This window comes from Chenopodium quinoa, unplaced genomic scaffold (assembly GCF_001683475.1).
Source record: "Chenopodium quinoa cultivar QQ74 unplaced genomic scaffold, ASM168347v1, whole genome shotgun sequence".
Taxonomy (NCBI): domain Eukaryota; kingdom Viridiplantae; phylum Streptophyta; class Magnoliopsida; order Caryophyllales; family Amaranthaceae; genus Chenopodium; species Chenopodium quinoa.
The window spans coordinates 2,098,867-2,121,425 of NW_018744991.1; the positions used below are offsets into that span (position 1 = coordinate 2,098,867).

Sequence of the window (22,559 nt, forward strand, 5' to 3'; positions counted from 1 at the left end):
AGACTTAATTTTTATGACTTAAATAAAATTCCAGCATACTTATTTAATATAATACATCACTACTAGACTCAGTGGCGGATCCAGGATTTGATTAATAGGTGGTCCCATCATCGTCCATCGACCGCATAAAGTATAAAAAAAAGTCAAAGCTTGTATAATGAACAAAAAAAATTACATAAAAAAGTTCATTTCATAAAGTAATGCAAATTCGTATTACAACTAAAAAATTATTAATTTTATTACAATTGCTCTCGACGAGTTTCCATATTTTGATAACGATTTACAATATCATCCATGCTAACATTCAAAAACAAATCTCTTTCTAAATAAGTAATCAAACAATCATTCAACATTTGATCTCCCATGCTATTACGCAATTTATCTTTCACTTGCCTCATTCGGAAAAATACTCTTTCTACACTTGTCGTTGCAACAGGAAGAATCAACACGAACTTCAAAAGTAAGTAGACTCGATCATGAGTTTCAAACTTTCCCGTCTCAACAAGTTTCGTAGAAAGTTCACTTAGACTTTTCAAATTCCAAAATCTCTCATCATTTCGAACATCAACAATAAAATTTTCAAGTGAATGTTCAAAAAATAATAACTCAGAGCTTGAAAATTCATCGAGATAAAATTTGGCAAGTTGAACTAACTTTCTTTTGTCAAAAGAATGAAACTGATTTACAGGATTAAAGCAAGACATACACACAAGTAATTCCTTACTTACCTCGGGAAATCGATTTTCAAGTTCTTGTAATTTAAGATCAATGACACTTAGAAAAACTTCAACTCTAAAATGATGAAGATTAGTCACTTGTGGACCTTTACCTCTATACATTCTTCTCCCAGGAACCACATATCGCCCCTCCATGTTTGGAACCTCAATGTCATATTTAGCCATAAAAGAAGTGACTTTTTCCATATGTGAATCCCATCCTTCATCTCTCAATTTTTGCAAATTAGTCTTGGTTACATCAACCATGACCATTGCATTTACAATATCTTGATCATGTTTTTGCAATGCCACATTCAACGCATTTGTAATTCCTAATATATCAACCATCAAGTGTGCCACAAACACAAAATCAAATGACATCAACAAGTGTGTAATAGATTGTGCTTTATTCGAATCAAGTGTATCTAATACTTCTGCAATGGAATCAAGTGACAAAAGTATTGAAGGATATGAATCAAGCACATTCAAAATGGTTTTAAAGTGAGATCCCCAACGAGTATTACAAGGTCTACTTAAGCCACGTTCTTGATTTAAACCAGTTCTCGATTCAATTTCACCCAAAGATAATGCTTCTACAACCCCTTGACGTTGTTTTTCTCGAAGAAATTCTTTCCTCTTAGGTGAACCTCCCACAAAGTTCAAGAGAGGTGCAAGTACATCAACAAAAAGCCAACCACAATCTGAGCTTTTCTTAGCAAGTGCAACTTGTGTCAATTGAAGTTGATGACCAAAGCAATGAACAAAGTATCCTTGAGAACATTCATTCAAAATTAGAGTTTTAAGGCCATTGATTGAACCTTGCATATTACTTGCCCCATCATAACCTTGACCTCGAACTTGAGAGAAAGTTAAAGAGTGTTCCATGAGTAATGACTCAATAGCAGCTTTGAGAGTTAAAGAACTAGTATCAGGAACATGCACAATACCAAGAAAACGCTCACACACTTCCCCCTTTTTATTAACAAATCTCAAACAAAGTGCCATTTGTTCCTTATCGGAAACATCGGCAGATTCATCAACAAGAATAGCAAAAAATCCACCATCAAGTTCTTCCAATATTGCTTTAGTTGTTTCTTTAGCACAAGCATTGATTATATCTTTTTGGGCACTTGGAGAAGTAAGTTGACAATTACCAGGGGCCGTTTTAAAAACAACTTTGGAATACTAAGGATCATGGTTTGAAAGAAGAGTTAATAACAAAAGAAAGTTACCTCTAGACAATGAACTTTCCTTTTCATCATGACCACGAAAAGGAAACCCTTGGAACAATAGCCATTTAATGGTTTCAATTAAAGCTTCTAATCTCTTACGATAGGCACTCATGGTTTCCGCTGTTTGTTTGATAAAGCGGTGGCAATGCTACTCATTTGATTCATGAAAAAGTTCATAGCAATCACAGCATTATTGTGAGCACTCTTGTGTCCACCAACATGCTTTACAATTGTGTCTCTTCTATTCCAACATCTGAAACCTCCATTAACAAAAGCATCCACTCCCGCTGTGTTACCATCCTTAAATAGATAGCAAATGAAACAAAAGGCAGCATCTTTCTCAACACTATACTCAAGCCATGTTGGCCAAGTATCAAACCATTTAACATTAAATTGACGTTTTTTCGGCCCAAAAAGTGTTTGAGGAAACACATGATCTTTAGGTTGACATGGATTTCTTTGAATGTATGTTCTCCGCACTAAATCCCTATCATCGGGATGAAAATCACACATCCTTCTTCTTTTCCCGGGGTCTTGTGGAAGATTAATAATATCAAGTGCACTTAACCTTCCTTCACCAATTTGAGCACTAGGATCCGAACCACCTTGGGGAAAAGATTGCCCATCTTCATTTTGAGGGAAATTGAGAGATGGGGAAGAATGTTGTTCACTAGCATGATGTAAAGGAGAACTTGGTTCACTTTCTTGAAAGGGTAAAATATTTTGTGGAGGAGGAGTATCATTTTGTGGAGGAGGAGGATTTAGAGTACGCACTTTTTTAGTAAAAAAACTTGAAATATCTCGAGTTGTTTTTCTTTTCATTCTGAAATTGAAGTTAAAGGTTGAATTAGATAAATCATACAAGAAGGGTTCTCTCAAGGTTATTAAAACTAATAATATCATCAAAACAACGCCCATTAACCTCAATTTTAGTCTACCCTTCAACCCCAAATCTCCAAATTAGCGATTCCCAACTAAATTTCAAACCCAGAACAACATAATCACCATTCTCAATAGCTAATAAGAAGGTTGGACAGCTATTATCATTTATCAATTAAATAGAAATAATACTATAAATCTATAATAGGGCTCAAATGGTTAAATATCCGGCCACAACTCACATTCACAAATCACACTATTCAAGCTCTAATAAAATCATACAGATAATCAAGTGACGATAATCAAGTCATAACATTCAAACTTTAATAAAGTCATACACTCATACAGATAATCAAGCTCTAATAAAATCAAGAAATTTCACCCAAAAAAAAAAAAACCAACTCATACAGTGAATCAGTGATAGTCATACAGATAATTTGATAATTAAACATTTAAATTGATAATTTGATATAGAATCTAATCAATCTATAATCTTATTGTAAATTTGTAATGTAATTATGTAAATTAAAACTAACCTAAAAAAAAATCGAATTTCCACAAAGTACGACTGTAGGAGACAGACGCCCTCACGCAGCTAGTCACGCCTGACGGACGAAGCTTATACCGGCGACGGCGAGAACACGGAGTGACGGAGCATGAAAAACCGGCCGGTGAACGGCGACGGGGCTGCTGCGGGGGATTTCGATTTAGGCGAGTTTGAAACTTAGGGTTTTAATTTGGGGGAATTGGGGAAATGTTCTGAGTTTCTGAATTATGTTTTAATTTCTAAATCTTGAAAATTGAAAGTGAGGTTGTAAAGCAAAAAAAGAAAAAATGTGTGAGTAATGGGATTTGAACCCAGATCTCGTGTGTGGTGGGATGGGAAAAAAACCACCGGGCTGCAAGCTAAAATTCTTGATAGTTTTTTTTTTTTTTTAATAAAATAATAGGTGGTCCGCGGATCCACTATGACTACACGTGGGTTCGCCACTGAATAGACTAGAAAATCATATTTAAATCATTAAAACCTTTTTCCCTTTTATGGGTAATCAAACCCTAACTCAATAATTAAAAAGTAGTGTGCATAGAGAAATTTCAGCATTAATTTGAGGGCTTTAAACTTATTTAAAAACATGTTTAGATCATTAATAAAACAAAAACAACAACCTAGGATCAAACCCTTACCATAAACATTAAATTCCCAAATTCTAGGGTTTGTAAATCGTGGTTTTTGATTGAATAAAAATCTGAAAATTATATAAATAATTTAACAACATCAAATACCCAAAATCAATACCAAAACATAATCAAAATCATGCTTTAAATTAATAAAATAAATAGAATTAAATTAGGAAGAGAAATAGATTTTTTATTTATTTATTTATTTTTTTTTTATTTTTTTACATAACACTACCAACCAAAATACCAAAGGAGAGAGAGAGAAGGAGGGGCGCACGGCTGCTGCTGGTGCTACCGCTGCTCCCGGTGGCTCGCAGGTGGTGGTGGCGGCGCCGGTGGCTGCCGGCGTGAGGGGAGAAGAAGAGGGAGAGAAAGGCGTGGGGAAAAGAGGGAAAAGAAGAGGAAAAAGAGAGGAAAAATAAGGAGAAAAAGGAGAGAGAAAATAAAGAGAAAACCTTGGAATTTTTTTTGTGAAATCTGACAATTATAATTTTAGAGTGAAAAATCTTGAGGTGTTGAAGTATTTATACTCTCCTTTTAAAACAAAAACTCATAATTACAAAATTGTCATTACTAAATCGTACTCCCCCTTGACTTCTTCCTTTGGGCCAACTTATTAGGCTTTTAAGTGTCCTTAATTCCCCAACAAGTTGACCCAACTATTGAAATAAAGATGACCCAATTCAAAACACTTTTATTGCCTCAATTAATGACCCATATTATTTTATGCACACTTACATAATATTTCAATAATTAATTTCTTTTTAAAATGAAATGAATCATTTTAATTTATAAAATAAATAAAATAAATAATTTATATATATATAAATATTATAAAAATACGAAGTATTACATTTATCTTGAGACAATTTTAAAAGAAAATGAATCTTTTATTTAGGAATAAAAAGTGTAATTATTATTGATAATAAATATTGAATAGAGACAATCCGAACAAAGAAGCTACACAACTCAACTCATAAATTTCTTAAGGAATACCAATTCATTTGTCTGAATGTAATAGTCACATTGTCCCACCCCTCATACTTCATAATTAAGTATACAATAATACACCATACAATAAACATGAAAGCCTTAAATGATAGACAGCCAATAGCTAAACCACCCCCATACTTTCCATATTCATTCAATCTCTAGTAACGACTTTTTTAAACATTATACGGAGTATAAACCAATATACGTGACAATTATTTCCGACTAGACGCAAGTCATCCCACCACCCACCCCCAGTCCCCACTAAAGCCATGTTGTTGTCTACTACAAAGTACTATTCAAACACACACTCCCTTTATTGATGTACCCTCAATAAATTATCAAATCATGCCAATTATCACACTCTGCAACCATGTACTAAACCAATGACACCATTCCCCTAAAAAATTGAATCCATACATTTATACGTCTTAATCAAGAAAAATAAAGTATAGTTGTAGCAAAATCTAGTAATAGAAGCAATTTCAAGGACCCCACAAAATATAGAAACTTGTTGCTCCGTACATCAATTACTGCTGCATTGAAAACTAAAGCACTTTGAATCCTTTCTTCTTCTCATCGTTCATGGCACCCAGTGCTGCAGCAGCACAGCAGCAGCGCGCAGCAGCCCAGTAGATGTGCAGCACCCAGCATTGTAGCCTAGATTTATGCAAGTAGCGTTTTATTACCTTCTATCCCTTTAATTATTCTTGCAAAATTCCAAAAACCCAAATTTTTAAATTTTATCTTTCATTGTTTCTTTTGCATGGCACTGTCCCTTTCGTTTTCTCTGATCAGGTACAGTTTTCTCTGGCTTAATTTCAACTGGGTTTTGTCCAATGGGTTATTTTATGGGAAAATTGTTGAAATTCTTTGCATTGTTTTTTTTTTTTTTAGTACCCAGTTGAGATTATGCTTTGATCGTTTGCTTTTTGTGTAAAAATTGTTGAAATTCTTTAATTTCTGCATTTTTTTGACTGAAATTTTGTAGATTGTGGATTTTGGAGTTTAGAGTAAGAAGACGATGATGGGGTCTAACAATGGTTGGGATGCTGAAGAGATGTGAGTTTTGTAAATTTGTTGCTTGTTGTTCTGATTTTTCTGGGGTTGTGGATTTTTTTTTCTGAATTTTGATTTTGATTGGGGAAATTGTGATTGGTGTTGTAGTTTTCATAAGTATTTGTACGATTATATGGTGAAGAAGAACATGCACAAGACTGCTGAGGTGTTCGCAAAAGAGGCAAATGCTGATATTTGTTCTGTTGGTATGTGGTCCTAATCATAGCTTGCTTGGGGTTTTTCACAATTTTTGACGTTTTCTATTGATTTGGTATTGATGGGTGAACATATGGATTCCTGACTAATTAATGGATTGTGATGCTTGTTTTTGCCGTCGAGAGAGCCACGAAGGATAGTGATGTAGACGGGATTTAGTTTAGGTCTTGGATACTGTCCCTGAGACTTAAGCCGAATAAGCTAACCGACATCCTCACTATTTGATGTTGATTGATCATTGCTTTAGTTTTCATATATTGTTTCTATGTCAGTGGAAAGGCAATGATATAGGCTTTTCAGAGCATATGTGGACGCTACCTTTGATGCTTATGCTCATGACTATGATGGAATTCTTGGAAACCTAAATTGTTCATATGCTTCGTTCCTTTTTAAAGGATCCTTGTTCTGACCTTTGTATTAGGCGTGATGTATTGATAACGCGAGTTATGCCAAAACCAGAAAAGATTAAGCAATGTGAATTGTTGAAATCATCCAATATAGTGGTGGTGTGGCCGTGTGAGACAATTGTTAGCTGAACTGCAGTAAGATAGTGAGGGCTTTTTTTGTGCATATCTCCTAGTATTATGCATTTTGGGGCTGAACTCTGTAATATTTTGTTAATTATCATACTTCTTCGCTGCTTCTTATGAGTTATGACATATTGGGCGTGTTTTGTTGACGTTAGCTTCTTGTCAAACCTCAACCTATCTTTTAAAGTTCCATTTCTCTTTGTTGTCTCTAATAGTTGGTTTTTCTTTTCAAGTTTCAGCAATTGATTCTCCTCAAGGCTTTTTAGCTGAATGGTGGTCAATCTTTCATGATGTGTATTTCTATATGTATCCTCATCATGCACAAACTACCGAGACAGTGTCAAACAAGGTGATCTGGCAGTGTTTTGAAGGAAATCTTGTACTTTGTTTTGTTTCTTATTCTTATCAGTTAATTCACTTCCAATTTTCAGGGCAAACAAGTATCTGGAACCACTTCACATAGTCCATGTTCAGAGGCATCAAAGTTTGTGATCAATCCACAAAGTTCTGTGCAGTTCCCAATTGGTAGTCATTGTGATAACATTTTAACACAACTGTCCCCAAAAACCTGTGACGGAGCAAATCATAAGCGAATGACTAGAAAAAGTGATACAAACTCGCAGATCAATACTGAAACCCGGGGTAGCTCCAAGTTAGCTGGAAACAGTCCAAGGTCAGTTCTGTGGTCAATTGATTTATTTATACAACCCTATGTTTAGCTCTACCTCTTCTGACATATAATCTGTTGTGTGAAATTGGTGGCTTGAGCTGCATTGTTGTTAGGCATTCATAAAATTTCCCCTTACCACTTGCTATGCTTGCTCACATCATTTTCTTGTTCTTATGGTGTCACAGTAACTCTCAGCAAAATTCCCATAAACAAGTGCAACAGCGGCAAGTAGGTATATGAAGTTAGTTGTTGAGGTGCCAATATAATATTTTAGAGTGCTAAACTTCCTATTATTGTAATTGCCGCAGGATAAAAAACGTGGTGCTAGTCATGGAACCACTCCCATCAGCTCATCAACACATGCAGAGGCCACAACAATAGGTTAATTGCTGATATCATTAATATTTACGTGTTTTCTTAGGTAGCATCTATTGAGTGATCTACATTATTGCAACAGGCTTTACTAATTTCTGTTGCTAATTTACTGTTGTGTCTGTTTGAGTGATGAGAGAGAATAAGTTAAACGTTATTCCACCATTAAGTTGGTTTTGAATTCTTATATGTTATAGCATTGCTATGTCATGGCATGCTGTAGACTGAGATAATAACTAACTCTGCATCTTCATATTCATGATGGACTACATAGACATCATGAGTGACTTTGACTGCACCAATGCACCTGTTGATTTCTGAAGAAAATTGATGGTGGAGCAATGGTGGTGGTGGTGGTTGGGAAGAAGAAAGGAAGAAGGTAGGAAGAAGAAGAGTGAAAAAATCGGGGAGAGAGAGGGAGAAAGCCAGAAAATAGAAGAAAAAAAAGGAAAAATATAAAAAAAAAGTGGGGCCCACTGACGGAAATTCCACCGGAAATACTAAATGGGTGGTAATCTGCGCCTTTTTTTAATTTAATGGGTGGTAATTTAAAATAAAATATTTTTTGGGTGGTTATATCAAAATTGGTCTATTTTTTGGGTGGTAATTTACAAATTATCCAATATTTTATTTGGTTTCAGTCATAAATTGAAAATAAAACATATACAAGAAGTTTACACCTTTAAATCATAAATTATGAGTTTAAGCATTGTATTTGAGATAATTGGGATGGTAAATTATGATACTGAAGATGAGTAAACTTTGAACTGCCTATATATTATGACCCAAGATGGAGCAGGAGAATGTTAGTGAAACTAAATTGATTAAAACATATAGTTATTAATGGTGTCAAAGTATGTTAATAAGTTATATTCTGGTAGCTTGTTTTTGCAAAATTTAATTTTCACTAATCACTATCAATGATAACTCTTGCAGGGTCAGACAGTGTGCTCAACTCTGCACCGCTGAAAGGATGGCCGCTGATTGTGAGTGCCTTATTAGCTCTTTTCTGTTTGGAATATCACCTCTTATGGTAACTAGATTGACCTGGTGTGATTGCATTGGAAAATCCTGAATTCCGCAGCACCTCTTTATCATTTTTTTGGTATTAGTGACGTTCCTTGGTCTCACTAATTAATATCTGAGGTACAGTTGATTTAGGAGTGCAAAACAGGGTCAACAAAATTTTGGTTCTACACTGAAAATCCTACACAAGACATGCCTTCACTTGCTACCATCCCATCGCAATGTTTAAAAAACATAGTGGCCTTTGATGCTTTGCCTCTATACTAGTTTGGACCAGCTAGGAGCAAGTTTGTTTTATTCTAGACCTCCCAGAGCACTGCCAACCTGGATCTTTTTTTTTTTATGCTGTTGGCATAGTTTGATGTTTTCAAATGTTAAGCAGTCTTTATGTATTCGCTTTGATTGTATTGATTTTTCTATTTCTTGGTCATTTGTAATATATATGAACTTTCATTTCCTTGCCAATTGAAATGCTTTGTCTTCATCATGGGATTCTGTTTCATATTAATTTGTTTAGATCAGGAGAAGACTAGCAGCTTCAGGTAGTAGTAAATTATTGAACCAAAATCAGAATACAAGGACAAGCCCTCCCCAAGCGTCCCTGAATAATTATCTTTAATCTCATTTGTTTTGATATATTTTGCAGGGCACTAATCAGGTTTCTCCTCGTCTGGGGCATCAGGTGTTAAATTCATATCTGCAGTCAGCCCACAACCAGTCACAGGTTGACATGCCCCTGTCCCAGAGTCAACAAGAGATCTTTGCTCAGTTTCTGGCTAGTACATCAGCAAAAACATTGCCATCTTTTCCACTGACTTCTGATTTAGATATGCTTTTGAAAAACGGGATAGACAGGACATATGGCCAGGTTAGTCATTGAGGAAGTTTTGATTTATGAGTGAGGAACGTCTGTTTTGATTTATTTTGTCTTCACATCCAAATTACTAAATAGCAAATCAATGATCATTATGAAGTGTGAATTCAAAATGTTAGAAGATGAAGGCTTAAGAACTTTGTTATAGTAGCAATGACAATTCAAAGTACAGTATTTGGGTGTAAAATTTCGCCAATAGCTGCTTCTTTTCTATCAGAATGCTTATTTATACCTTGTGCTTGCTAAGAGAAGTGAAATGCCATATTGGACTTAAGCGGAGGAAAGACTTTGGTACTACTACTTCAACTCTAAAACAATGGGTGGTTTTGGTATTTTTCAGCTGTCTTAAGATGTTGGGGACTTTATTTCTAATTAATAACAGATTCAAACATGTGGAGCTGTTGTTTATGATGACCAGAGACATGATATTCGCTAATAAATTTTGTATTTAGGTTATTTTTCCTTGAATTTTTGTGCTCTGTATATTGCTTTTGTTGAAGATTTGCTTGTGTGCTATATCGTTTTGTGTACTTGTATAGGATGGCCGAGATAAAGAAGCTAGCGAAATAAATGAAAGTGTTGACATGTTCTTTTCACAATATGATGAGCATGGTGATTACACTTATGGTCCATGCACTCCCCATCATTTGTCTGCGTCTTATGTAAAAAAAGGGCATACAGGTAAATGCTATGGTTGCCACCTTTTAATTTTTTAAAATTATTATCAAATCATTTGATATTTTTTTTGCTATGAAAATCAGATAGTGTCTCACCATTGCTACAATATCATCATCCTTAAATAATCAAAACAAAGATCTTATGAGCTAAGGTCAGGTTATTGTGTCACTTTCATAATGGAGCCATATTCTCACCAATACAGACTGAAATCAATTCTATACCTGTTTCGTAGATTGCTATGTATAATTAATTCTATACCTGTTTGGTATCATGAATTTTAGAAGGTTTGGGGACTTTTTGGCAATGTATAATTAATCCTTAGATGCCAATAATACCTCTCTAGTACTCTATATAACTTGAAAGATGTTAAAGTCATTCATTTATTTTAAGTATTAATAATAGGGTATCCTTGGCTCAAATTGATTTATAAATTTATTGTGTGCATGTTGGACAGGTATTTCTTTGACGGAAGTTGGAAGTCTCCATGCAAGTAAAGCAAAATTATTCTCTTGCAATTTTTCTCCGAATGGAAAGTTGCTTGTTTGTGCTGGATATGATAAGAAGGTGAGGTGCTGTTTATGGTTTGTGCATAAAGCATTAGAAGACTTGTTTTTGTGATTTTGGTTTTCTTGATTGCCTGTACTAATAAAGTTAGATTTTTTGCAGGCTTTGATCTGGAATATGGATACTTTAGAATACACCAGTTCTTTGGAAACCCATGCTCATCTGATAACTGATGTTCGGTTTCATCCAAGCTCTGAGTTTTTTGCTACTTCTTCTTTTGACAAAACAGTGCAGATATGGGATGTAGCTGGAGTAAGTGCTTATAACCGATGACGAGTCACCAATTGTGCTCTTCTAAAGTGTTTGTGATGCATATAATGCATTTCAGCTTCACCAATTTTGTTTTACCCTGTAATTGGTGGCTAATTTTCTGTTTTTCGTCGATGTCATGTCTTGATTCAGTTCTAATGTTGTCTTGTTTACTGATTATTTTCTGCTTTACATGACTGTTGCACTAAATGGTAAATACTCAATGTGAAGTGCTGGACTAACTATATGTAGGAACTAGAGTTATCGGCTTTCTAAGCTGACATTAAGGTCTAATATGAATGGGAGCCAATTCCATTCACATGAGTGTCTTCATTAATCGAGTACTAGAATGAATCAAAAAGGCTCTTTCTTTCTTTTTTTTTAATTTTTATTTATTTTTATAATTTTGAAAAACTTTTCTGCATCTGTTTGCATTAATAAGCTACTCTCTTCAAGGCTCCTGTTGCTGTTTCATATAAGGGCTATTTGTGGTTCCTTGGTTGAACAACAATAAATATGAAAAGCATTTATCTTGAATTCATTAAGCTCTTCTTACTTCTCCTGTGTAAGGTCTGTGCCCTTCAGTTAACTGTGTATGGTTAGCCCTTCTTTCAGGCCTCGATTCTTATTTTATGGATGCTATTTGAAGATGTAGAGGCTATTCAGCTAAATTCAATTGCTTAACAATAATTTAGTTTATTACAATCCAAATCAGAAAATTTCTCACAAATGTTGGAAATGAATTCTTTCTTACCATTCACTTGCTTTGATTGTACTCCATGAACTGAAATATGATTGCTTATTTTTAAATGTCTTTGTTGTAGCCAAGCAAATCATTATTTGCACTAGCTGGGCATAGTGATCATGTGATGTCACTGGATTTTCACCCAAGAAAGATGGACCTTTTGTGCTCAAGTGACAGCAATGATGAGATTCGGTTTTGGGATATTAAGGCATATGCTTGTTTGCGAGTATCCAAGGTAATTCTTTACTGTCTATGTAGGTTCAATAGTGTGGGAAGTTACTCCAACAGTCAAATATCCAGTCAAATATCTTGATCCTTGTTATTCCAAGTGCACTTATCTTGACCTCTGGGAGAATCAGAGAATCTAAAATTAACTTAGCCTTTGTTTAATGTCTCTAGTTTTGGTATCTGTCGACTTTTGCTTCATTACTTGGTACTTCTTTGAAATCTTTTTCACCATGGTTCTCTAATAGTCTTGATTATCATGGGCTAAAATTTGTACGACTTCCTCCACATTGTAAGTCAACTGATAACCTGCTCTCAGGCTCACCTCTTTTAGGAATTTCATAATTGTTATGGGAGAGAGATGAATATCCCAAATACTACCAAGCTTTCGGTTGGGAAAAGTGTTGAGAGAAAATATGCGAGCTTGGAATCGAGGGTTCTCAATTGTTTTGATTCACATTGTTAGGTTTACAAGAGGGGACAATTAAACAAGTAATGAAGCCTGAATGGTAAAATCTTGTATGGTTAGATGATAAAAATATTGAAGAGTGCAACATCATAAATCATCTTTGTCAGTTGTAGAAGATTATCTTATTGCGTAGCCAATGCAGGCGAATGGGAGGGGGGAAGGCTGAATCATGTTTGGAGGGGAGAGGGCTGAATCGTATTAAGATCTAGCATTGTCATTCTTTGTTGAGTTTCAACTTGCCTCCATTGAAATGGGATTCATTCCCCCAACACTTAAGGGAGATTGTAGTTCTTTTTGCAATTTGAGTAGGCTCTTTATTAATCCATGTCTATTCATATCTACTCCTTTGTCCTTGATTCAATTGAACACTTTTCTAATCTGTGCATATCTTCTCCTTTGTTCTTCATTCAATTGAACACTTTTCTATTTTTTTTTTATTTTTTATTTTTTTTCTGAAATGTCACCATTTATTTTTATTATTTCATATTTCCTCCTCTTGGAACCACTCTCTATGTTCATCCTTACGTAGTCCTTTCCATGAAAATAACAACTCACTCATCACATTTACTTTTTATTTTAATTAATACAACTAAAGATTACCCAACAACGATTTATCTCTTTAAACTATTATGCTTGGTTTTGGATTTCAGTTACCTACTCATCGACTTAGATGCTTAACTTCTTTTCTCCATGGCATGGTGTAGGGAGCGATCAGACAGGTTAGATTCCAACCTCAGTTGGGAAGACTTTTGGCCACAGCTTCTGGAAATGCTGTCAACATATTCAATGTTGAGACTGGTGCTTTTGAGTTTGACTTGAAGGTATAACTTGAATATAATCTGTCACACTGATGTTTCTCATCGTTCTCTCCTTTTCTGGCTTGCTTCTTCACATACGTTCAGCCTTGCTATACTTGGTAATGATGTTTCTAACCTTTTTTTGTCAATCAAGGGACATCAATGTGAAGTGCGCTCTATTTGCTGGGATGTGACTGGAAATTACTTGGCCTCTGTTAGTGAAGAAAGTGTGCGGCTGTGGTCAATAGTGTCTGGTGGTAGATGCATCTATGAATTGCTTTCAAAGGGCCACAGCTTTCAGTCATGCACCTTTCACCCAGGAGATCCAATGTTGTTGATTATAGGAAGTTACCAGGTATTGTTACAAATTATTGTTGTAAATTTTGCTAGGCAGGTTCGGAGGGATTTTTTTTAATGGAAGGTATTTTTATTGTATTGTTACACAATGATCCTTGATGGAACAAAATATACCAGTGGTTAAAAAAATAAGAAAGAATGAATTTTTAATGGAAGCACCCAGTTAAATTCAATTGCTATTTATCCAAATTCTGATGTGAAATGTCCATTCACAATCTCGGTCTTACACCCATGTAGCATTGTGTCACAAGGAATAAAGTCTTGAGGAAATTCTTATTGTTACATCGATTAATAAATGAACTGGAGGATGGGAGTCAGGTTACTCTTGTTAAATCATTTGCAGATGTGTTGACTAATTATTTTTTTATGGATATGCAAGAAACTAGTTAAAAATAATGAGATGAATAGTTTTTGCTTTTGGATGTCATGTTCTGCGTAATCAAGAGTCCAATGTCTCGTTGACCTTAGTGCATGAATCTGCTATTTGATGAAAATATGCTCATGTTTATTCTCGTACGTAGTATATATTGCCAATCCTATATAGGCTGTAGCTGAAAAGTGAATTTCGGGGGCTTGGTTGCAGAATATGAGCCAAGACTATAAATTGTCTGTGCTCAATCAAGGGAATGCAATACTTAAATGAGCGCTAAGCATAAGCACTCTTGCGATGTATTGACAAATTTCTCTGTAATACTGATTGCTGCTTTTTGGTTGCAGTTCCTTGGTTTGTGGAATCCTACACAAAGCAGCACAATCAACACAATTCAGGCACACAGCGGCCTCATTTCTGCATTGGCAAGCTCGCCAACGATAGGATTGATAGCCTCAGCTAGTCATGACCAGAGTGTTAAATTATGGAGATAAAGAGCAGACATCGCCACTTTGGAGTTTTTTTTGGGTGGTCTACTGTAAATAACAAGGGCTCGTAGCATGGTGATTACTAATTAGAATGACAGACTAAAGTTTTTGTTGAAGTAAGTCGAGTAACGGGGAGGTTGAGTTGTGCTTTTGGAGACTCACAACTTGCCGTGGAATTCGGAGGCTTAAGGATGGATATACAAAATCTTTTTGAATGTAAGTTAACTGAAAGCTAATTAATTTGCAAAAATATGCAAAAATTATCAAATGAATGATGCACCTAACGGTGGACTCTTTAGTCTAGAATCTCTAAATGTACAAATTTCACAAGCCATTGGGCATCTTCGTAAAAAAGTAGGAAGAGAACAACTTTATTTAATTTTTGGCAATGAGGACCATCTTTAAAATATTCATATTCCTTGTTTTTCTGTTTTCGTAAAACGGAGTATATGAATGTTTGATCAATTCACGCCTCCAAAATCGGAACATTCCAAACAATATAATAGGCCGTCGCCAATTCGCCAAAGCAACTAATGCACACTATATAATTTCTTGATACTGCTACATTCCTGCAGTATACTCCATTAATGTGACACATTCAACCAATTATTCAATTTCAGGTACATTCCTTTATTTTTTTGATTACTGCCATTTCTGTTACATTTACAGTTCTTTTCAATATTACTCGAATTCTGCTTTGTTTGTTCTCCATTCTTTGCTTCTTTTCAAGTACAGTGCCTTTTACTAATTATATAATATATATAATTATTTTATGGATTAGTGTAGAACGATTCCCACATTTTATATGAAATTTAGGTTCTTTTTTTTTTTTTTAGTTTATTGTTGTTATTTTTTTTTTTTGGTACTGAATTTGTTAGGTTTATTTATTTTTGTTTGTGCCAATACCCTTTTTAATTTGGGACTTTTTGAATCTTGCAATAGTTTTTTCGCTTAAGTATCATATATAAGCATTTCATAATTGCATAATGTCACCATTATTGAACTTTAGGTTTCTTATTTATTTATGTAGCGTACCCTAAATCTTAGATGAAGCCTTGTTTAAGAGTCCTCTTTTGGCTTTAGGAGTAAGTAATGTTTGTTGATTGGGACTTCAGGGCACAATTATGTAACAGGATCATATCTTGAATCCGTAACAGAATTGACAATGCTCCTTACAGAATTGACAATCCGTAAGAAAAATGATCGAGTTGTTTTACTCCCTCTGCCAATAAATAAAGTTCGTGCTTTGATTTGGCACGTTGATTAATTATATACTACGCGGGTGTTAAATGTTACTGAAAAGATTAGAAATGAGCAGGTAGTGATAATTGTGTGAAAGTATTAGGATGGAAACAAAAAAAGGAATGGTGGGATTGAGAAAGAAATGCTAGTACTTGACTAGGTGAATTATTAATGTTAAGATTATCTTAGAACATCCCAATAAGGACAGTGTGACAATGTTAATGTATCGATATTGGAGGGTCTATCTGTGTAATCGCATATCTATTTTATTTGTTGTTTGGTGACAGTCTTGCATTGAAACATTGTACTTTTCCATTGCAGTGAGTTGATATCTAGGGGGTTTCTCCCTTTTTTTATTGTATGTTTTTATTCTTTTTCGACTTCTCCCCATTACATAACCTGGATCATGAAGGTTCATTGAAGATTTTGATTCTCTTCCACATGACTAGCATACGTCAAAATGATGAAAGTAATGCATATACGAATTGCTTATATTCATTTATTTTTCTTGTACAACTACGGTGTCAATCTAGAAGGGAAATTGTTTTCTGGTTGCCCTGTTCAATCACCACAGCATTGGGAATTATTGATTATTAACAACTGGTGTATTGAATAGAATTGTTATGCAGCTTTGAATTTGGATATGAGTATCTCCTATGACTGTTTGGAGTTTATAAGACCGTGGACATTTAACATATTGCAATAAATTATTAACCAAATTAAGATAAATTTATGTCAATATCCTTAATAATGCGTCTTTACGACACAACTTGCATTTGTCTTTATTAATTTTAATACTACTATTAAACCGTAGATGGATATCATATTATCATATGGATATGGTTTAGTAAGTTTTACTTCGTATTAGATAATGATGAAGCCAAAAATCATCTTGGACTTGTGGAAGTTCAACATGTAAAATTATATATTATGTAGTGTATACTGTAATTCCATTATCATTATTCTTTTGCAATAGTACTGCATTTGCCGAATGAACCATCAAATGTAAAAAACACTATGGCTGAAAAAATTAGCACTTGAATTGTATTTACTGTTTTGATGTTATTGTGCTTATGCTGTATGTCCTTATGTTAGACTCTTTACAACATCTATTCACCCAAAAATGACTAGATATAAACTGTGATATTATCTTGATTGTATGAATGTTTAACCACTCTGTTCTCTCCTTTTCCATGGTATATAATTATGTAAACTGTTACTTTTCTTCAGCACCATTATATACTCTCTCACAGTAGCAGGTAAGCTTACAGTCTGTACTCTTACAGGGAAGCAGGCAATAAGTATTCTTGTGAAAATGGGTGAAAGATCAAAACATACCTCCATGTTACCGGATTTGCATAGGCTACTTAACTATTCTTCTATACCATACCAAAATTTGTCTTGGAACTTACCAAGAAATCCTGCCCTTATTGCACACAAAATCTCCTTCCAACAATCCCCAAACTCACCGCCTGCCTCCTCTGTGGTTGCTCCAAATACACACTCCAACCCTCGTAAACAGAATCATGTATCCATGCCTGTTCGCTGTGCCTCCCATGGTGCTGCATTGATTCTGGGCGCTCCTATTGAACGGGTCTGGATCCTTCTGCAATGTGAGAATGAGATGATAAAATATGGTCATCTCTCTAGACCCTACAAGGGAATGAAAGACTGCTTTATAAGAACCATCAAATATGAAGGCTTCCTTTCCCTATGGCGTGGCAGCAGCATAAATGTGATAGGAAACTTGACATCATCCATGACTTGCGAGGTGCTTTTCCCAATTACACCACGTTTTTGGCATTTGCCACTTGTGATGTTGAATTGTCAGTTTCTTTATCCACTCTTTTATGCCCGAGTTCGTCTTGTTAATGATGTCAAAGTTGCTCAAAAATTTTACTTTTCTATGGACTCCACTAAAAGTAGTTTCAGCAATGACGGTGTTGGCAGTAGGAAGTTCAGTGGTGCTTCTGATGTTCTCTACAAGACACTTAAATCGGAAGGCATAGTTGGTCTCTATCGAGGATACCTCCCTGCATGCCTTTGGTCTGTTGGATATTATCTGTGTGCTGAACGGGTCAATTCTTTGGGGATGCAGAACAAGGTTTTTTTTTACCTCATTAAGCATTCTTTCATTTTAGTTGCTATGCTTGAAATTTTGAGGATTATCTATCAATTCTCTTTACTGTTGTCAAATCCATGCTGCACGGGTTTTTCATTCTAGTCCTTGGTTCAGTTGGTTGGTAATCGAATTGACACTTTCATAGGATATTGACATAGGGAAAATATATGTTGCAATTTTCTTCCATGGATAGTGTTTATAGTGTTTGAAGATAAGTCTGCAAAATGGCTTTCAAGACCTTACATTGTTCGAAAACTTGCAAAAGTAGTTTTCAGTTACACTTCAAAATTTTGCATGACTAGTGTCTTTAGAAGATAGCTTTGTTCATTAACCATTCTTAGCTTTGATATGATATACTTACATATGACTGTTTGGCATTTGCAGGAGAAAAAGATTGGCATTATACCCGTTTTAATGACGGTCATTGGTATTCCTGTCTTACGTTACCCATTTGTTACAGTAAGTCGAAGAATGATGATGACCACCGGCGAAAATACTAAGTACAATGGTGCAGTGGATGCAGTTCGACAAATAATTAAATATGAAGGAGTCTCTTCCTTGTATAAGGGCTTTACTCCATACCTAATCTATCTCTCAACTATTTCGCTCACTTACTTATACACAATAAGTTTTCTTGCGCGTAAAATGCAAAAATGATGTTAGAGCTCATTACATGGTGCATTTACTCATACAATATTTTCCGCATGTATTGAGATGAAATTCAAGGTATTTATCTCATTAGTGAAAGTCAAACTGTGAAGGTTTTTATTATTTTATTACTGGTACTGAATTTGTTGGAGAAAATTCAAATTATATTTATTTTTATTGTTTGCGTGTTAATAGCCTTTTTAATTTGAGAACTACTTCATCTTGAAATACGAAGTAGTTTTTTTGTGGCAGAAATATCAAATGGTGGCATAAGCATTTCATAAATGCATAATATCACCAAGGGTACCCTAAATCTTAGATGAAGCCTTGTTTAGGAGCCCTCTTTAAGGGTTTTAGGGGTAATGTTTGTTGATTGGGACTTCAGGGCACAATTATGTAACTGGGTCATACATGAATCTTAAACCCTTAATAGACCTCATTGACAATGCTCCTTACATTCCTAGGAAGAAAAGTGATCGAATTATTTTAATTTACCCCCTCTGCCCATAAATAAAGTTCATGCTTTGATTTGGTACGTGGATTTAGGGATGTTAGTAGGGCGGGTCAAATAGGAGAACGGATGGGTCTTGGTTTGGCGGGTGATGGGGCGGGGATGGGGATAAAAACCATACCCGCCATGGGTGATGGGGAGGGGGTGGAATTTAGGTTGTACCCGCCCCGCCCCACCCGCCCCACATCGTACCCGCCCCATTCCCACCTACCCCACTTCGTACCCACCCATTCCCACATCCATATATTTTTAAAAACAAAATTATATACTTTTATACTATTTTATAAAAAAAAATGGAAAAATTGCGAGGAAGGTCCTTTGAAAGAGTCGACCTTGTGAGGAAAGTCCTTTTATGAACAAAGTGGTGAGGAAGGTCCTTTTATGACGTTTGGGTTGCGTGGAAGGTCCTTTGACCAAACTTTGACGTTGACTTCCGTTTTCCGGCCAAAAAAAGTCACGTGCTGTGCACGTGACCTCTTAAATCTGATTTTTTTTTTTTTTTTTTTTTTCTTTTTTTCCCTTTTCCTTCCCTTTCCCTCTTCTTCCACGATTTCCCCTTTTCCCTTTCAATTTCCCTCCCTTATTTCCTTTCAATTTCCCTCACTTGGGAAGCTTAGAAATCATGCAAATTGACTAACACAATTTTATATTTTTCATAACTACATAACATAGACTAGTCACACACATGCCAAGATTCAAGAAGACAACAATGGAGGGAACTCCATGGGAGGCCGTAGAGGGCAAGCTCAGAAATGGGAACCTATTATTTTTTTCAACCAAATTGCATAAAATTCGCACTAAATTGTTCACAATTCAATATTTTCGCATTCCTTATTTTTTCGTGTGATTTTCCTCACAAGGTCGACTCCTTAAAAGAACCTTCCTCACAAGGTCGACTCCTTAAAAGGACCATCCTCGCAATTTTTCCTAAAAAAATTTATGTAAAATAAAATAGTAAATGTAATACTTTGTAATAAATTTATATTATAAACAAAAAAATGTGTAATATTAATAATAATTTTTTTTTCTTTTTGCAATCTTTATTAATTATGAAGGATTGTGTATTTGGGAGGCGAGTCTCAGTTGGGGATTAGGTGGGGGTGGATATCTAAGTGGAGGTTGGGGCGGGGATGGTTTTGGAATTGTACCCGCCGGGGCGAGGGTGGGGATGAATTTTAGACCCGCCGCGGGGATGGAGATGGGGATGGGGATGTGGATGAAAATTTTAGATGGAGATGGGGATGGGAAGGCCAACATCCGCCCCGCCCCGCCCCATTGACATCCCTTCGTGGATTGATTATACTATGTGATTGTTGAATGGAGAAAGAAATGCAAATAGTATTTTAAATTTAACGATTACTTGAATTATTAGTGTGAACTGTAAAGATTATTTCGAGACATCCCAAAAAGGATAGTGTGACGATGTTCATGTATGCATATTGGAGGGTCTTTTTTGTTAAGGGTTTTTAATCTTTTTGGATCTCTGAATTTCTCCCAAATAGTGAACCTGGATCAGATATAATGAAATTTGTGCTTTTTCTTCCATTTGACTGGCATATAATGAACTTGGTTCTTTAAAATATTAAAACGATGATAGTAATGCATATATGAATTGCTTATGTGCATTAATTTTTCTTGTACAACTACGGCATTAATATAGAAGGAATGTGTTTTCTGGTTGCCCCGTTTAATCACCACTGCATTGGGGATTAATGATCGTTAAACAACTGAAGTAATGGATATGATTGTTATGCAGCTTTTTTGAATTTGGATATGAATATTTCCTATGATTGTTATGCAGCTTTTTTGAATTTGGATATGAATATTTCCTATGATTGTTTGGATTTCGTAAGAGCATAGACTTTTACCATTTGGCAATAAGTTATCTTTAGTTATGCATCTTTACAACACCACATCTAATTGTCTTAATTAATTTTAATACTACTATTAAGCCGTAGATGGATATTATTTTTATATGGTTTAGTAAGTGTTATTAGATAATAATGAAACAAAATATCATGAACATAGGCATATAGAAACTCTACCTGTAACTTATATACTGTGATTTCATTCCTTCTCATTATTCTGTTACAATATTACTGCATTAGCACTTGAATTGTATTTTCTGTTTTGCTGTTATTGCTCTGACTTGTACTGTGTAGTAGTTGAATCATGCATATCTTATGTTAGACTCTTTACAACTTCTATTTAACCAAAAAAGACTAGATGTAAACTGTGATATGATCTTGATTGTATGAAAGTGCAATCACTTTGCTCTCTTTCTTTTCAGAGTATATAATCATGTAAACTGCTTCTTTTCTTCAATTCTTCAGCTCCATTATATAATTTCTCAGAAGCAGGTAAGCTTACACTCTTACAGGGAAGTAGGCAACAAATGTTCTTGTGAAGATGAGTGAAAGATCAAAGCATACCTCCATGTTACCGGATTTGCATAGGCTACTTAACCATTCTTCGATACCATACCACAATTTGCCTTGGAATATACAAAGAAATCCTGCCCTTGTTGCACACAAATTCTCCTTCCACCAATCCCCAAACTCACCCCCTGCCTCCTCTGTGGTTGTTCAAAATACAAACTCCAATGCTCGTAAACAGAATCATGTATCCTGCCTGTTGGATTATTCCGCTGTGTTCCCCAGGTTGCTGAAGTGATAGCTACAGCTCCTATTGAACGGGTCTGTATCCTGATGCAATGTCAGAATGAGATGATAAAATACGGTCATCTTTCTAGTCCCTACAAGGGAATGAAAGACTGCTTTAAGAGAACCATCAAACATGAAGGCTTCCTTTCCCTTTGGCGTGGCAGCAACGTAACTGTGATAGGAAGCTTGACATCAACCTTGATTCACGAGGTGCTTTTCCCAATTACACCACGTTTTTGGCATTTGCCACTTTTGATGTTGAATTCTCAGTTTCTTTATCCACTCTTTTATGCCCGAGTTCGTCTTGCTAATGATGTCAAAGTTGCTCAAAAATTTCACTTTTCTGTGGACTCAACTAAAAGTAGTTTCAGCAATGATGGTGTTGGCAGTAGGAAGTTCAGTGGTGTTTCTGATGTTCTCTACAAAACAATCAGATCGGAAGGCATGTTTGGTTTGTATAGAGGATACCTCCCTGCATTCCTCGCGGTTGTTGGACAATATCTGTCTTTGGAATGGGCTCAATCTGTATTGAAGCAGAACAAGGTTGTTTTTTTTTTGGTAGTCCAAAATTAACATGACTAGTGTCTTTGAAGATAGATTTGTTCATTTTATCCATTCTTTACTTTGTATGATATACTTACATATGACTGTTTGGCAATTTCAGCCATTGCAGGAGAACACGATTTTC

General features: G+C 35.3%; 2 protein-coding genes across 5 annotated transcripts; one reads left to right on the forward strand and one right to left on the reverse strand.

Annotated features, from left to right (window-relative positions):
* Nucleotides 1-239: 239 nt before the first annotated feature.
* LOC110706775 (zinc finger MYM-type protein 1-like) lies at nt 240-2,060 on the reverse strand. Its single transcript, XM_021884726.1, has 3 exons — nt 1,949-2,060; nt 394-1,834; nt 240-297 (listed from the first exon to the last, which is right to left on the reverse strand). The coding sequence occupies exons 1-3, from the start codon at nt 2,058-2,060 to the stop codon at nt 240-242; spliced, it is 1,611 nt and encodes a 536-aa protein (XP_021740418.1).
* A 3,032-nt stretch (nt 2,061-5,092) lies between these two features.
* Nucleotides 5,093-18,843, forward strand: LOC110706924 (transcriptional corepressor LEUNIG_HOMOLOG-like). Of its 4 annotated transcripts, none has more exons than XR_002508408.1 (18): nt 5,093-5,794; nt 5,988-6,058; nt 6,164-6,261; nt 7,035-7,150; nt 7,233-7,474; nt 7,657-7,699; nt 7,780-7,852; nt 8,780-8,829; nt 9,516-9,737; nt 10,283-10,424; nt 10,876-10,985; nt 11,088-11,237; nt 12,059-12,214; nt 13,378-13,494; nt 13,625-13,825; nt 14,545-15,305; nt 17,214-18,031; nt 18,434-18,843. XR_002508408.1 is itself a non-coding variant. In XM_021884921.1 (16 exons), the coding sequence occupies exons 2-16, from the start codon at nt 6,021-6,023 to the stop codon at nt 14,689-14,691; spliced, it is 1,905 nt and encodes a 634-aa protein (XP_021740613.1). In that variant the 5' UTR covers nt 5,093-5,794; nt 5,988-6,020; the 3' UTR covers nt 14,692-16,636. The 4 variants fall into 4 exon arrangements, 1 of the variants encoding a protein (XP_021740613.1); XR_002508410.1 differs by having other exon boundaries at nt 7,041-7,150; XR_002508409.1 differs by lacking the exon at nt 5,093-5,794 and having other exon boundaries at nt 5,811-6,058.
* The last annotated feature ends 3,716 nt before the right edge of the window (nt 18,844-22,559 follow it).